This window comes from Salvelinus namaycush, chromosome 17, assembly GCF_016432855.1.
Source record: "Salvelinus namaycush isolate Seneca chromosome 17, SaNama_1.0, whole genome shotgun sequence".
Classification (NCBI taxonomy): Eukaryota; Metazoa; Chordata; class Actinopteri; order Salmoniformes; family Salmonidae; genus Salvelinus; species Salvelinus namaycush.
In genome coordinates this window covers 38,117,345-38,135,380 of record NC_052323.1, presented here as the reverse complement: position 1 = coordinate 38,135,380, position 18,036 = coordinate 38,117,345, and the positions used below count along the sequence as shown (strand labels likewise).

At 36.8% G+C, this 18,036-nt stretch overlaps 1 protein-coding gene across 1 annotated transcript; it reads right to left on the bottom strand.

Annotated features, from left to right (window-relative positions):
- Positions 1-300: 300 nt before the first annotated feature.
- On the bottom strand, positions 301-17,344 carry LOC120062103 (tumor necrosis factor ligand superfamily member 13B-like). Its single transcript, XM_039011914.1, has 6 exons — positions 17,162-17,344; positions 16,784-16,943; positions 16,635-16,694; positions 16,315-16,427; positions 11,192-11,327; positions 301-484 (listed from the first exon to the last, which is right to left on the bottom strand). The coding sequence occupies exons 1-6, from the start codon at positions 17,342-17,344 to the stop codon at positions 369-371; spliced, it is 768 nt and encodes a 255-aa protein (XP_038867842.1). The 3' UTR covers positions 301-368.
- Positions 17,345-18,036: the final 692 nt, after the last annotated feature.

Here is an 18,036-nt window from a genome sequence, read left to right as displayed (position 1 = left end):
TAGAGACATCATCCTGTAAGAGGAGGACATCCACTAGAGACCTCATCCTGTAAGAGGAGGACATCATCCTGTAAGAGGAGGACATCATCCTGTCAGAGGAGGACATCATCCTGTCAGAGGAGGACATCATCCTGTCAGAGGAGGACATCCACCAGAGACATCCTGTCAGAGGAGGACATCCACCAGAGACATCCTGTCAGAGGAGGACATCCACCAGAGACATCCTGTCAGAGGAGGACATCCACCAGAGACATCCTGTCAGAGGAGGACATCATCCTGTCAGAGGAGGACATCCACAAAAAAAAGCATAGTCCTGCTCATGGCATCAAGTCCCACACCTCCTGCTGGTGACTTCTGTCTCCTGGTAGTCAGTTCAGCCGTATGATGCCAAAGAAGGTTGAGTCTGCGTCCATGGAGACCTGGGCTTGGGGTCGATCTGGGATCACCAGCTCCAGCTCGTCTTCTCTCTCCAGCTTCACCATGCCTGAGACAGGACAGACAGTCATACACAAGAAGACCTCATAGAGACACTGTACACAGAGCGGCATGGAAGTAGCTCTGCAGGACAGCACAGCCCCAGAAGTGACTCTTCGTAACAACTGTATTCAAGAATTTGCTATGTGTTGTCTTAGGAATTCAACACTCTCTGTGTTGGTCTCACCAACCTCCATTGGCTCACCTCTGAGAAGCAGAGGTTACATCCTGTAAGTCTGATATCTGACTGGAAGTTAACTTTACAGTAATACTATTGGTCAACAACTCAGATGCTTAAATAAAGGGTCTAAGATTCATTGTTCTTTCTCTTATGTGTTCCTGACGTGCTGTGGGGAGATTCTCTCCCTCTCCACCCGATTACTGTAACTATAGTGTTCTATTACTGTAATTATAGTGTTCTGTTACTGTAGATATAGTGTTATATTACTGTAACTATAGTGTTCTATTACTGTAATTATAGTGTTCTGTTACTGTAGTTATAGTGTTCTATTACTGTAGTTATAGTGTTCTATTACTGTAACTACAGTGTTCTGTTACTGTAACTATAGTGTTCTATTACTGTAACTATAGTGTTCTATTACTGTAACTACAGTGTTCTATTACTGTAACTATAGTGTTCTATTACTGTAACTACAGTGTTCTATTACTGTCACTACAGTGTTTTATTACTGTAACTACAGTGTTCTATTACTGTAACTATAGTGTTCTATTACTGTAACTACAGTGTTCTATTACTGTAACTATAGTGTTCTATTACTGTAACTATAGTGTTCTATTACTGTAACTATAGTGTTCTATTACTGTAACTATAGTGTTATATTACTGTAACTATAGTGTTCTATTACTGTAACTACAGTGTTCTGTTACTGTATATATAGTGTTCTATTACTGTAACTATAGTGTTCTATTACTGTAACTATAGTGTTCTATTACTGTAACTATAGTGTTATATTACTGTAACTATAGTGTTCTATTACTGTAACTACAGTGTTCTGTTACTGTATATATAGTGTTCTATTACTGTATATATAGTGTTATATTACTGTAACTATAGTGTTCTATTACTGTAACTACAGTGTTCTGTTACTGTATATATAGTGTTCTATTACTGTATATATAGTGTTCTGTTACTGTAACTATAGTGTTCTATTACTGTAACTATAGCGTTCTGTTACTGTAACTATAGCGTTATATTACTGTAACTACAGTGTTATATTACTGTAACTATAGTGTTCTATTACTGTAACTATAGTGTTCTATTACTGTAACTCAACTATAGTGTTATATTACTGTAACTATAGTGTTCTATTACTGTAACTACAGTGTTCTATTACTGTATATATAGTGTTCTGTTACTGTAACTATAGTGTTCTATTACTGTAACTATAGTGTTCTATTACTGTAACTATAGTGTTCTATTACTGTATATATAGTGTTCTGTTACTGTAACTATAGTGTTCTATTACTGTAACTACAGTGTTCTATTACTGTATATATAGTGTTCTATTACTGTAACTCAACTATAGTGTTCTATTACTGTAACTACAGTATTCTGTTACTGTAACTACAGTGTTCTATTACTGTATATATAGTGTTCTGTTACTGTAACTATAGTGTTCTATTACTGTAACTATAGTGTTCTATTACTGTAACTCAACTATAGTGTTATATTACTGTAACTATAGTGTTCTATTACTGTAACTATAGTGTTCTATTACTGTATATATAGTGTTCTGTTACTGTAACTATAGTGTTCTGTTACTGTAACTACAGTGTTCTATTACTGTATATATAGTGTTCTATTACTGTAACTCAACTATAGTGTTCTATTACTGTAACTACAGTATTCTGTTACTGTAACTACAGTGTTCTATTACTGTATATATAGTGTTCTGTTACTGTAACTATAGTGTTCTGTTACTGTAACTATAGTGTTCTATTACTGTATATATAGTGTTCTGTTACTGTATATATAGTGTTCTATTACTGTATATATAGTGTTATATTACTGTAACTATAGCGTTATATTACTATAACTATAGTGTTATATTACTGTAACTATAGTGTTGTATTACTGTAACTATAGTGTTGTATTACTGTAACTATAGTGTTATATTACTGTAACTACAGTGTTCTATTACTGTATCTATAGTGTTCTGTTACTGTATATATAGTGTTCTATTACTGTAACTATAGTGTTCTATTACTGTAACTATAGTGTTCTATTACTGTAACTATAGTGTTATATTACTGTAACTATAGTGTTCTATTACTGTAACTACAGTGTTCTGTTACTGTATATATAGTGTTCTATTACTGTATATATAGTGTTCTATTACTGTAACTATAGTGTTCTATTACTGTAACTATAGTGTTCTATTACTGTATATATAGTGTTCTGTTACTGTAACTATAGTGTTCTATTACTGTAACTACAGTGTTCTATTACTGTAACTATAGTGTTCTGTTACTGTAACTATAGCGTTATATTACTGTAACTATAGTGTTATATTACTGTAACTATAGTGTTCTATTACTGTAACTATAGTGTTCTATTACTGTAACTCAACTATAGTGTTCTATTACTGTAACTATAGTGTTCTATTACTGTAACTATAGTGTTCTATTACTGTATATATAGTGTTCTATTACTGTAACTATAGTGTTCTATTACTGTAACTATAGTGTTCTATTACTGTAACTATAGTGTTCTATTACTGTATATATAGTGTTCTGTTACTGTAACTATAGTGTTCTATTACTGTAACTACAGTGTTCTATTACTGTATATATAGTGTTCTATTACTGTAACTCAACTATAGTGTTCTATTACTGTAACTACAGTATTCTGTTACTGTAACTACAGTGTTCTATTACTGTATATATAGTGTTCTGTTACTGTAACTATAGTGTTCTATTACTGTAACTATAGTGTTCTATTACTGTAACTCAACTATAGTGTTATATTACTGTAACTATAGTGTTCTATTACTGTAACTATAGTGTTCTATTACTGTATATATAGTGTTCTGTTACTGTAACTATAGTGTTCTGTTACTGTAACTACAGTGTTCTATTACTGTATATATAGTGTTCTATTACTGTAACTCAACTATAGTGTTCTATTACTGTAACTACAGTATTCTGTTACTGTAACTACAGTGTTCTATTACTGTATATATAGTGTTCTGTTACTGTAACTATAGTGTTCTGTTACTGTAACTATAGTGTTCTATTACTGTATATATAGTGTTCTGTTACTGTATATATAGTGTTCTATTACTGTATATATAGTGTTATATTACTGTAACTATAGCGTTATATTACTATAACTATAGTGTTCTATTACTGTAACTATAGTGTTGTATTACTGTAACTATAGTGTTGTATTACTGTAACTATAGTGTTGTATTACTGTAACTATAGTGTTCTATTACTGTAACTATAATGTTCTATTACTGTAACTGTAGTGTTATATTACTGTAACTCAACTATAGTGTTCTATTACTGTAACTATAGTCTTATATTACTGTAACTATAGTGTTCTATTACTGTAACTACAGTGTTCTGTTACTGTATATATAGTGTTCTATTACTGTAACTATAGCGTTATATTACTGTAACTACAGTGTTCTATTACTGTAATTATAGTGTTATATTACTGTAATTATAGTGTTCTGTTACTGTAGTTATAGTGTTCTATTACTGTAGTTATAGTGTTCTATTACTGTAACTACAGTGTTCTGTTACTGTAACTATAGTGTTCTATTACTGTAACTATAGTGTTCTACTACTGTAACTACAGTGTTCTATTACTGTAACTATAGTGTTCTATTACTGTAACTACAGTGTTCTATTACTGTAACTATAGTGTTCTATTACTGTAACTATAGTGTTCTATTACTGTAACTATAGTGTTCTATTACTGTATCTATAGTGTTCTATTACTGTAACTACAGTATTCTGTTACTGTAACTACAGTATTCTTTTACTGTAACTATAGTGTTCTATTACTGTAACTATAGTGTTCTATTACTGTATATATAGTGTTCTATTACTGTAACTATAGTGTTCTGTTACTGTAACTATAGTGTTCTGTTACTGTAACTATAGTGTTCTATTACTGTAACTACAGTGTTCTATTACTGTAACTATAGTGTTCTATTACTGTAACTATAGTGTTCTATTACTGTAACTATAGTGTTCTATTACTGTTACTATAGTGTTATATTACTGTAACTATAGTGTTCTATTACTGTAACTATAGTGTTCTATTACTGTAACTACAGTGTTCTGTTACTGTATATATAGTGTTCTATTACTGTATATATAGTGTTATATTACTGTAACTATAGCGTTATATTACTATAACTATAGTGTTCTATTACTGTAACTATCGTGTTCTATTACTGTAACTATAGTGTTCTATTACTGTAACTATAGTGTTCTATTACTGTAACTATAGTGTTCTATTACTGTAACTATAGTGTTCTATTACTGTAACTATAGTGTTCTATTACTGTAACTACAGTGTTCTGTTACTGTATATATAGTGTTCTATTACTGTATATATAGTGTTATATTACTGTAACTATAGCGTTATATTACTGTAACTATAGTGTTCTATTACTGTAACTCAACTATAGTGTTATATTACTGTAACTATAGTGTTCTGTTACTGTAACTATAGTGTTCTATTACTGTATATATAGCGTTATATTACTGTAACTATAGTGTTCTATTACTGTAACTCAACTATAGTGTTCTATTACTGTAACTATAGTGTTCTGTTACTGTAACTATAGTGTTCTATTACTGTAACTATAGTGTTCTATTACTGTATATATAGTGTTCTGTTACTGTAACTATAGTGTTCTGTTACTGTAACTATAGTGTTCTATTACTGTATATATAGTGTTCTGTTACTGTAACTATAGTGTTCTGTTACTGTAACTACAGTGTTCTATTACTGTATATATAGTGTTCTGTTACTGTAACTATAGTGTTCTATTACTGTAACTATAGTGTTCTATTACTGTAACTATAGTGTTCTATTACTGTAACTACAGTGTTCTATTACTGTAACTATAGTGTTCTATTACTGTAACTATAGTGTTCTATTACTGTATATATAGTGTTCTGTTACTGTAACTATAGTGTTCTATTACTGTATATATAGTGTTCTGTTACTGTAACTATAGTGTTCTATTACTGTAACTCAACTATAGTGTTATATTACTGTAACTATAGTGTTCTATTACTGTATATATAGTGTTCTATTACTGTATATATAGTGTTCTGTTACTGTAACTATAGTGTTCTATTACTGTAACTATAGTGTTCTATTACTGTAACTATAGTGTTCTATTACTGTATATATAGTGTTCTGTTACTGTAACTATAGTGTTCTATTACTGTAACTACAGTGTTCTATTACTGTAACTATAGTGTTCTATTACTGTAACTCAACTATAGTGTTCTATTACTGTAACTACAGTATTCTGTTACTGTAACTACAGTGTTCTATTACTGTATATATAGTGTTCTGTTACTGTAACTATAGTGTTCTATTACTGTAACTATAGTGTTCTATTACTGTAACTCAACTATAGTGTTATATTACTGTAACTATAGTGTTCTATTACTGTAACTATAGTGTTCTATTACTGTATATATAGTGTTCTGTTACTGTAACTATAGTGTTCTGTTACTGTAACTACAGTGTTCTATTACTGTATATATAGTGTTCTATTACTGTAACTCAACTATAGTGTTCTATTACTGTAACTACAGTATTCTGTTACTGTAACTACAGTGTTCTATTACTGTATATATAGTGTTCTGTTACTGTAACTATAGTGTTCTGTTACTGTAACTATAGTGTTCTATTACTGTATATATAGTGTTCTGTTACTGTATATATAGTGTTCTATTACTGTATATATAGTGTTATATTACTGTAACTATAGCGTTATATTACTATAACTATAGTGTTCTATTACTGTAACTATAGTGTTGTATTACTGTAACTATAGTGTTCTATTACTGTAACTATAGTGTTGTATTACTGTAACTATAGTGTTCTATTACTGTAACTATAATGTTCTATTACTGTAACTGTAGTGTTATATTACTGTAACTCAACTATAGTGTTCTATTACTGTAACTATAGTCTTATATTACTGTAACTATAGTGTTCTATTACTGTAACTACAGTGTTCTGTTACTGTATATATAGTGTTCTATTACTGTAACTATAGCGTTATATTACTGTAACTACAGTGTTCTATTACTGTAATTATAGTGTTATATTACTGTAATTATAGTGTTCTATTACTGTAGTTATAGTGTTCTATTACTGTAACTACAGTGTTCTGTTACTGTAACTATAGTGTTCTATTACTGTAACTATAGTGTTCTACTACTGTAACTATAGTGTTCTATTACTGTAACTATAGTGTTCTATTACTGTAACTACAGTGTTCTATTACTGTAACTATAGTGTTCTATTACTGTAACTATAGTGTTCTATTACTGTAACTATAGTGTTCTATTACTGTATCTATAGTGTTCTATTACTGTAACTACAGTATTCTGTTACTGTAACTACAGTATTCTTTTACTGTAACTATAGTGTTCTATTACTGTAACTATAGTGTTCTATTACTGTATATATAGTGTTCTATTACTGTAACTATAGTGTTCTATTACTGTTACTATAGTGTTCTATTACTGTAACTACAGTGTTCTGTTACTGTAACTACAGTGTTGTATTACTGTAACTATAGTGTTCTATTACTGTAACTATAGTGTTCTATTACTGTAACTATAGTGTTATATTACTGTTACTATAGTGTTATATTACTGTAACTATAGTGTTCTATTACTGTAACTATAGTGTTCTATTACTGTAACTACAGTGTTCTGTTACTGTATATATAGTGTTCTATTACTGTATATATAGTGTTATATTACTGTAACTATAGCGTTATATTACTATAACTATAGTGTTCTATTACTGTAACTATAGTGTTGTATTACTGTAACTATAGTGTTCTATTACTGTAACTATAGTGTTCTATTACTGTAACTATAGTGTTCTATTACTGTAACTATAGTGTTCTATTACTGTAACTATAGTGTTCTATTACTGTAACTACAGTGTTCTGTTACTGTATATATAGTGTTCTATTACTGTATATATAGTGTTATATTACTGTAACTATAGCGTTATATTACTGTAACTACAGTGTTCTATTACTGTAACTCAACTATAGTGTTCTATTACTGTAACTATAGTGTTCTATTACTGTAACTATAGTGTTCTATTACTGTATATATAGTGTTCTATTACTGTAACTATAGTGTTCTATTACTGTAACTCAACTATAGTGTTCTATTACTGTAACTATAGTGTTCTGTTACTGTAACTATAGTGTTCTATTACTGTAACTATAGTGTTCTATTACTGTATATATAGTGTTCTGTTACTGTAACTATAGTGTTCTGTTACTGTAACTATAGTGTTCTATTACTGTATATATAGTGTTCTGTTACTGTAACTATAGTGTTCTGTTACTGTAACTACAGTGTTCTATTACTGTATATATAGTGTTCTGTTACTGTAACTATAGTGTTCTATTACTGTAACTATAGTGTTCTATTACTGTAACTATAGTGTTCTATTACTGTAACTACAGTGTTCTATTCCTGTAACTATAGTGTTCTATTACTGTAACTGTAGTGTTCTATTACTGTATATATAGTGTTCTGTTACTGTAACTACAGTGTTCTATTACTGTATATATAGTGTTCTGTTACTGTAACTATAGTGTTCTATTACTGTATCTATAGTGTTCTGTTACTGTAACTACAGTGTTCTGTTACTGTATATATAGTGTTCTATTACTGTAACTATAGTGTTCTATTACTGTAACTACAGTGTTCTATTACTGTATATATAGTGTTCTGTTACTGTAACTATAGTGTTCTATTACTGTAACTATAGTGTTCTATTACTGTATATATAGTGTTCTGTTACTGTAACTATAGTGTTCTATTACTGTAACTATAGTGTTCTATTACTGTAACTATAGTGTTCTGTTACTGTAACTATAGTGTTCTATTACTGTAACTATAGTGTTCTATTACTGTATATATAGTGTTCTGTTACTGTAACTATAGTGTTCTATTACTGTAACTATAGTGTTCTATTACTGTAACTACAGTGTTCTATTACTGTAACTCAACTATAGTGTTCTATTACTGTAACTATAGTGTTCTATTACTGTAACTATAGTGTTCTATTACTGTAACTATAGTGTTCTATTACTGTAACTATAGTGTTCTATTACTGTAACTATAGTGTTCTATTACTGTAACTACAGTGTTCTGTTACTGTATATATAGTGTTCTATTACTGTATATATAGTGTTATATTACTGTAACTATAGCGTTATATTACTGTAACTATAGTGTTCTATTACTGTAACTACAGTGTTCTGTTACTGTAACTATAGTGTTCTATTACTGTAACTACAGTGTTCTGTTACTGTATATATAGTGTTCTGTTACTATAACTATAGTGTTATATTACTGTAACTATAGTGTTGTATTACTGTAACTATAGTGTTGTATTACTGTAACTATAGTGTTCTATTACTGTAACTATAATGTTCTATTACTGTAACTATAGTGTTCTATTACTGTAACTATAGTGTTATATTACTGTAACTATAGTGTTCTATTACTGTATATATAGTGTTATATTACTGTAACTATAGCGTTATATTACTGTAACTACAGTGTTCTATTACTGTAACTATAGTCTTATATTACTGTAACTATAGTGTTCTATTACTGTAACTACATTGTTATATTACTGTAACTATAGTGTTCTATTACTGTATATATAGTGTTATATTACTGTAACTATAGCGTTATATTACTGTAACTACAGTGTTCTATTACTGTAACTCAACTATAGTGTTCTATTACTGTAACTATAGTGTTCTATTACTGTAACTATAGTGTTCTATTACTGTAACTACAGTGTTCTATTCCTGTAACTATAGTGTTCTATTACTGTAACTGTAGTGTTATATTACTGTAACTCAACTATAGTGTTCTATTACTGTAACTATAGTGTTCTATTACTGTAACTATAGTGTTCTATTACTGTAACTATAGTGTTCTATTACTGTAACTGTAGTGTTATATTACTGTAACTATAGTGTTATATTACTGTAACTACAGTGTTCTATTACTGTATCTATAGTGTTCTGTTACTGTAACTATAGTGTTATATTACTGTAACTACAGTGTTCTATTACTGTATCTATAGTGTTCTGTTACTGTATATATAGTGTTCTATTACTGTAACTATAGTGTTCTATTACTGTTACTATAGTGTTCTGTTACTGTATATATAGTGTTATATTACTGTAACTATAGTGTTCTATTACTGTAACTACAGTGTTCTATTACTGTAACTATAGTGTTCTGTTACTGTAACTATAGTGTTCTATTACTGTAACTACAGTGTTCTATTACTGTAACTATAGTGTTCTGTTACTGTAACTGTAGTGTTATATTACTGTAACTATAGTGTTCTATTACTGTAACTATAGTGTTCTATTATTGTAACTATAGTGTTCTATTACTGTATATATAGTGTTCTATTACTGTATATATAGTGTTATATTACTGTAACTATAGCGTTATATTACTGTAACTACAGTGTTCTATTACTGTAACTCAACTATAGTGTTCTATTACTGTATATATAGTGTTCTATTACTGTATATATAGTGTTCTATTACTGTAACTATAGTGTTATATTACTGTAACTATAGTGTTCTATTACTGTAACTATAGTGTTCTATTACTGTAACTATAGTGTTCTATTACTGTAACTATAGTGTTCTATTACTGTATCTATAGTGTTCTATTACTGTAACTGTAGTGTTATATTACTGTAACTCAACTATAGTGTTCTATTACTGTAACTGTAGTGTTATATTACTGTAACTATAGTGTTCTATTACTGTAACTATAGTGTTCTATTACTGTAACTATAGTGTTCTATTACTGTAACTACAGTGTTCTATTACTGTAACTATAGTGTTCTATTACTGTAACTATAGTGTTCTATTACTGTAACTATAGTGTTCTATTACTGTATCTATAGTGTTCTATTACTGTAACTATAGTGTTCTGTTACTGTATATATAGTGTTCTATTACTGTAACTATAGTGTTCTATTACTGTAACTATAGTGTTCTGTTACTGTAACTACAGTGTTCTATTACTGTAACTACAGTGTTCTATTACTGTAACTATAGTGTTCTATTACTGTAACTATAGTGTTCTATTACTGTAACTACAGTGTTCTATTACTGTAACTATAGTGTTCTGTTACTGTAACTATAGTGTTCTATTACTGTAACTCAACTATAGTGTTATATTACTTTAACTCCACCCTAGTCTCTTGCTTATTTTCTTTATGTAGTCAGATCAACATTTTAATATGCTAATTGCTTAGTCTCATTACGAGTCACGTGATGTATTTATAGTATCATACATGATAAATATTACTGTCCACTACAACTCAACTCCCATTTCCACAACGTTGATGGAAGTACCACCAAAGGGTATCCCACTAGTGGAAACACCACAGGTGTTGTGTTGGGTTCACCTCCAGTGTAGCAGGTATTGGCACAGTTGGTCTGGGGCATCTCCTGTAGACAGCGGAGCAGCTCTGTGGATCTCTGACCGGTTCCTCGACTACGCACTATGTGACCCATGATGGTGCCTGGACTCTGGAACAACACCTGGGAAACAACAGGACGAACCACGTAGTCATCGTCATGTAGGACACTGGATGACAGGGTTCCGACCCAGGTCTCCTGTGTCCCAGATTAGCCTGCTGAGCCAAACGCCTAGGGCCTCAAGCAAGGTTAGCATGGTGACCGAATCGTTCACAAACATTGGCACATTCTAAGATCCCATGACAGTATCGGTAATGTGTTTTCGGACCCTCCCTTGGTCGTATTCTCGTGGGGCAGAAATCTCAGAGATCAATTGGTCAACTCTGATTTAGCACCCCAAGATATCCCTGCACAACGTCTATTTGCGCCCCTAATGGATGGAAACTACAAGTGTAATGGCTGTGCTCAATGCAATGACACTTATAAATGTAGATCCTTCAAACACCCACAAACAGGGAAACAAATCCCAATCAAAGGTGTTATTACGTGCTCCACTAAGGCAGTTATTTATCATATAACTTGTCCTTGTGGTAAAAATTATGTGGGTAAAACAAAGCGTGAATTAAAAGTACGTATCTCGGAGCATCGTAGCACCATTAGGTGCAGGAACTCGACTTACCCAGTTGCTGCCCACTTTTTGGAATCAAACCACTCGATTCGTCCCTACGTTATATTGGCATCGAACACGTCACCCTCCCTAGGAGAAGGGGTGACCTCGACAATTAAAACGAGAGGCTTCCTGGATCTTTAATTTAAAGACCCTTGCTCCCTTCGGTCTCAACGTAGACTTTGATCTGAAGCCATTCTTGTGATTATTGTGATTTTGCTATTGTAAAAGTTTTTAGGCTTATGGAGCCAAATTGTATCTATGATCGTATGCTATCCATTTATGTTTTTTGTATACTATTTTAATATATGGTAATTAACCAATGATATCAGGCCACATCCGGCCATGATTACAGACACCTGTGTGTGTCCTTTGACACGATATGAACGAGTTACCTCGCAGTGTTTGTCATTATACCCTGATGAAGACAGCTTGTCTGTCCAAAAGTTGGTTATTCAATTATTACATCTGAGTTCCTAGAGTGTGCAGCTCTCCTTTAATTTTTCAAGTGTTCTACTCCGCTAGCCAGCACCTCTCCTAAACAGGTGTTCTACTCCGCTAGCCAGCACCTCTCCTAAACAGGTGTTCTACTCCGCTAGCCAGCACCTCTCCTAAACAGGTGTTCTATTCCGCTAGCCAGCACCTCTCCTAAACAGGTGTTCTACTCCGCTAGCCAGCACCTCTCCTAAACAGGTGTTCTACTCCGCTAGCCAGCACCTCTCCTAAACAGGTGTTCTACTCAGCTAGCCAGCACCTCTCCTAAACAGGTGTTCTACTCTGCTAGCCAGCACCTCTCCTAAACAGGTGTTCTACTCTGCTAGCCAGCACCTCTCCTAAACAGGTGTTCTACTCAGCTAGCCAGCACCTCTCCTAAACAGGTGTTCTACTCCGCTAGCCAGCACCTCTCCTAAACAGGTGTTCTACTCCGCTAGCCAGCACCTCTCCTAAACAGGTGTTCTACTCCGCTAGCCAGCACCTCTCCTAAACAGGTGTTCTACTCCGCTAGCCAGCACCTCTCCTAAACAGGTGTTCTACTCCGCTAGCCAGCACCTCACCTAAACAGGTGTTCTACTCCGCTAGCCAGCACCTCTCCTAAACAGGTGTTCTACTCCGCTAGCCAGCACCTCTCCTAAACAGGTGTTCTACTCTGCTAGGCAGCACCTCTCCTAAACAGGTGTTCTACTCTGTTAGCCAGCACCTCCTAACCAGGTGTTCTACTCTGCTAGCCAGCACCTCTCCTAAACAGGTGTTCTACTCTGCTAGCCAGCACCTCTCCTAAACAGGTGTTCTACTCCGCTAGCCAGCACCTCTCCTAAACAGGTGTTCTACTCTGCTAGCCAGCACCTCTCCTAAACAGGTGTTCTACTCTGCTAGCCAGCACCTCCTAACCAGGTGTTCTACTCTGCTAGCCAGCACCTCTCCTAAACAGGTGTTCTACTCCGCTAGCCAGCACCTCTCCTAAACAGGTGTTCTACTCCGCTAGCCAGCACCTCACCTAAATAGGTGTTCTACTCCGCTAGCCAGCACCTCTCCTAAACAGGTGTTCTACTCTGCTAGCCAGCACCTCTCCTAAACAGGTGTTCTACTCTGCTAGCCAGCACCTCACCTAAATAGGTGTTCTACTCCGCTAGCCAGCACCTCACCTAAATAGGTGTTCTACTCTGCTAGCCAGCACCTCACCTAAATAGGTGTTCTACTCTGCTAGCCAGCACCTCACCTAAACAGGTGTTCTACTCCGCTAGCCAGCACCTCTCCTAAACAGGTGTTCTACTCCGCTAGCCAGCACCTCACCTAAATAGGTGTTCTACTCCGCTAGCCAGCACCTCTCCTAAACAGGTGTTCTACTCCGCTAGCCAGCACCTCACCTAAACAGGTGTTCTACTCCGCTAGCCAGCACCTCTCCTAAACAGGTGTTCTACTCTGCTAGCCAGCACCTCTCCTAAACAGGTGTTCTACTCTGCTAGGCAGCACCTCTCCTAAACAGGTGTTCTACTCTGTTAGCCAGCACCTCCTAACCAGGTGTTCTACTCTGCTAGCCAGCACCTCTCCTAAACAGGTGTTCTACTCTGCTAGCCAGCACCTCTCCTAAACAGGTGTTCTACTCCGCTAGCCAGCACCTCTCCTAAACAGGTGTTCTACTCTGCTAGCCAGCACCTCCTAACCAGGTGTTCTACTCTGCTAGCCAGCACCTCTCCTAAACAGGTGTTCTACTCTGCTAGCCAGCACCTCTCCTAAACAGGTGTTCTACTCTGCTAGCCAGCACCTCCTAACCAGGTGTTCTACTCTGCTAGCCAGCACCTCTCCTAAACAGGTGTTCTACTCCGCTAGCCAGCACCTCACCTAAACAGGTGTTCTACTCCGCTAGCCAGCACCTCACCTAAATAGGTGTTCTACTCCGCTAGCCAGCACCTCACCTAAATAGGTGTTCTACTCCGCTAGCCAGCACCTCACCTAAACAGGTGTTCTACTCCGCTAGCCAGCACCTCACCTAAATAGGTGTTCTACTCCGCTAGCCAGCACCTCACCTAAATAGGTGTTCTACTCCGCTAGCCAGCACCTCACCTAAACAGGTGTTCTACTCCGCTAGCCAGCACCTCACCTAAATAGGTGTTCTACTCCGCTAGCCAGCACCTCACCTAAATAGGTGTTCTACTCCGCTAGCCAGCACCTCTCCTAAACAGGTGTTCTACTCCGCTAGCCAGCACCTCTCCTAAATAGGTGTTCTACTCCGCTAGCCAGCACCTCTCCTAAACAGGTGTTCTACTCCGCTAGCCAGCACCTCGCCTAAATAGGTGTTCTACTCCGCTAGCCAGCACCTCTCCTAAACAGGTGTTCTACTCCGCTAGCCAGCACCTCGCCTAAATAGGTGTTCTACTCCGCTAGCCAGCACCTCACCTAAATAGGTGTTCTACTCCGCTAGCCAGCACCTCGCCTAAATAGGTGTTCTACTCCGCTAGCCAGCACCTCACCTAAATAGGTGTTCTACTCTGCTAGCCAGCACCTCTCCTAAACAGGTGTTCTACTCTGCTAGCCAGCACCTCACCTAAATAGGTGTTCTACTCCGCTAGCCAGCACCTCACCAAAACAGGTGTTCTACTCCGCTAGCCAGCACCTCTCCTAAATAGGTGTTCTACTCCGCTAGCCAGCACCTCTCCTAAACAGGTGTTCTACTCCGCTAGCCAGCACCTCTCCTAAATAGGTGTTCTACTCCGCTAGCCAGCACCTCTCCTAAATAGGTGTTCTACTCTGCTAGCCAGCACCTCTCCTAAACAGGTGTTCTACTCCGCTAGCCAGCACCTCTACTAAATAGGTGTTCTACTCCGCTAGCCAGCACCTCTCCTAAATAGGTGTTCCACTCTGCTAACCAGCACCTCTCCTAAATAGGTGTTCCACTCTGCTAACCAGCACCTCTCCTAAACAGGTGTTCTACTCCGCTAGCCAGCACCTCTACTAAATAGGTGTGCGTTTCTATCACCTCTAGATTAGCATGGTGACCGAACCATCTCCCAAGCCCAGGGCCTCAAGCAAGGTTAGCATGGTGACCCAACCATCTCCCAAGCCTAAGGCCTCAAGCAAGGTTAGCATGGTGACCGAACCATTGCCCAAGCCTAAGGCCTCAAGCAAAGTTAGCATGGTGACCGAACCATCTCCCAAGCCTAAGGCCTCAAGCAAGGTTAGCATGGTGACCGAACCATCTCCCAAGCCTAAGGCCTCAAGCAAGGTTAGCATGGTGACCGAACCATCTCCCAAGCCCAGGGCCTCAAGCAAGGTTAGCATGGTGACCGAACCATCTCCCAAGCCTAAGGCCTCAAGCAAGGTTAGCATGGTGACCGAACCATCTCCCAAGCCTAAGGCCTCAAGCAAGGTTAGCATGGTGACCGAACCATCTCCCAAGCCTAAGGCCTCAAGCAAAGTTAGCATGGTGACCGAACCATCTCCCAAGCCTAAGGCCTCAAGCAAAGTTAGCATGGTGACCGAACCATCTCCCAAGCCTAAGGCCTCAAGCAAGGTTAGCATGGTGACCGAACCATCTCCCAAGCCTAAGGCCTCAAGCAAAGTTAGCATGGTGACCGAACCATCTCCCAAGCCTAAGGCCTCAAGCAAAGTTAGCATGGTGACCGAACCATCTCCCAAGCCTAAGGCCTCAAGCAAGGTTAGCATGGTGACCGAACCATTGCCCAAGCCTAAGGCCTCAAGCAAAGTTAGCATGGTGACCGAACCATCTCCCAAGCCTAAGGCCTCAAGCAAGGTTAGCATGGTAACCGAACCATCTCCCAAGCCTAGGGCCTCAAGCAAGGTTAGCATGGTGACCGAACCATCTCCCAAGCCTAAGGCCTCAAGCAAGGTTAGCATGGCGACCGAACCATCTCTCTTACATTTGTAGCATAAACCATGAAGTACATTGATATGCGAGACAAAGGGCTGGTATCTCTGACAGTATACCTGACCAAACACTATGAAGAGGCCTTCTTGTTGGATGATGATTCTGTCTCCAGTGGAAGAGATGGCCTCCCCTTGATGCAAGGCAACTGTCCAAGGAATCACCGTCACATTTCCTGGGGAAGAAAAATAACATAAATCGCACATATGGAGGGGGGGGGGTGGAAGCCCCATCTGGGACATGAACCAACGACTAACAACCCAACACAATTAGCTGTTACACCAAGAGATCCTAACTCCTTTGTTCGTTGTTTTGTTAAGGTTGTTAGAACACGTTTAAGCTTCTGATGGAGATTAAAAATGAAAATGAGTAAAGTATTTACCTCTGACAAATGGCTGTTTCTTTGTGTTGGCTGACAGCTGCAGAAACGACTGCTGTACGACTGACAGAAAAGGGAGTGAGTTACTTAAGGTGGCATAAAAACATCAACCGTCCTCAAAGACCTAAATGCTCAATGACACTAACTCATACCTACTGTACCTCCACTGCAGCCTGCCGGCTCCTGTTTCATTCTCAGAGAGGACGCAGTTGGTGAACCCAGAGTCTGAGAGGATGCTGTTGACGAACACAGAGTCTGAGAGTCTTTCTCTGTCTGTCTCTGTGAATTTAGGGAAGTTGCTTGCTTTGATCTCTGACAGGAAACAGAAGGCAAATAAAAATATCTCCCTTTTATACATGTCATCCTCAGAACATAAGACAATGCAATAAACATTATGTTCCTTAGAGCTTTTAAACAACAGTGGAGTAAATGATCCCTATGTTATCCACACGTTAGTCTTGTGCAAGCTATCCTCAGAACATAAGACTGTGGAGTAACTGATACCTATAATAGAATTGAAAATCACATACCTCCCATGTTCTGGACATACCCGTTCTCATTCCATCTGTGGATTCGTTAGAATGTGGCTTTAGGTTTGAAATATCTCCTCTGAGTTTGCTGATGTCATCTTCTAGAACTGTTACTTTGTATACAAGGAAGAAGCTAAAAAACACAGTTAATGTTGATACTAATAGTAAAGCATGGTACAGCATGGTTAGACTTAGAGACGTGTCACACTGACAGGGTGTAGTCACACTTCATAATGGCCCACTTCCCAATGGAACTCTATTCACTATTTAGCGCACTACTTTTGCTCAGGGCCTATAGGCATTTGGGATGCACCCTAACATTTTCTTGACCCCGGAAGCTTCCGTTTCAGAATTAAAACATAAATGAGGAAGTCTTTTTAAGACAGCCAATGTTATTGTTTCTGTAGAATTGGCTCTGGTCAAAAGTAGTGAACTATAAAGTGGAAAGGGTGCATTAGGGAGGCACCCTGTATATCCTGTTTAGTGTGAGTTCAGATTAGGGCAGACAGCAGAGTGAGATCAGATTAGGGCAGACAGCAGAGTGAGTTCAGATTAGGGCAGACAGCAGAGTGAGTTCAGATTAGGGCAGACAGCAGAGTGAGATCAGATTAGGGAAGACAGCAGAGTGAGATCAGATTAGGACAGACAGCAGAGTGAGTTCAGATTAGGGCAGACAGCAGAGTGAGATCAGATTAGGGCAGACAGCAGAGTGAGTTCAGATTAGGGCAGACAGCAGAGTGAGATCAGATTAGGGCAGACAGCAGAGTGAGTTCAGATTAGGGCAGACAGCAGAGTGAGATCAGATTAGGGCAGACAGCAGAGTGAGTTCAGATTAGGGCAGACAGCAGAGTGAGATCAGATTAGGGCAGACAGCA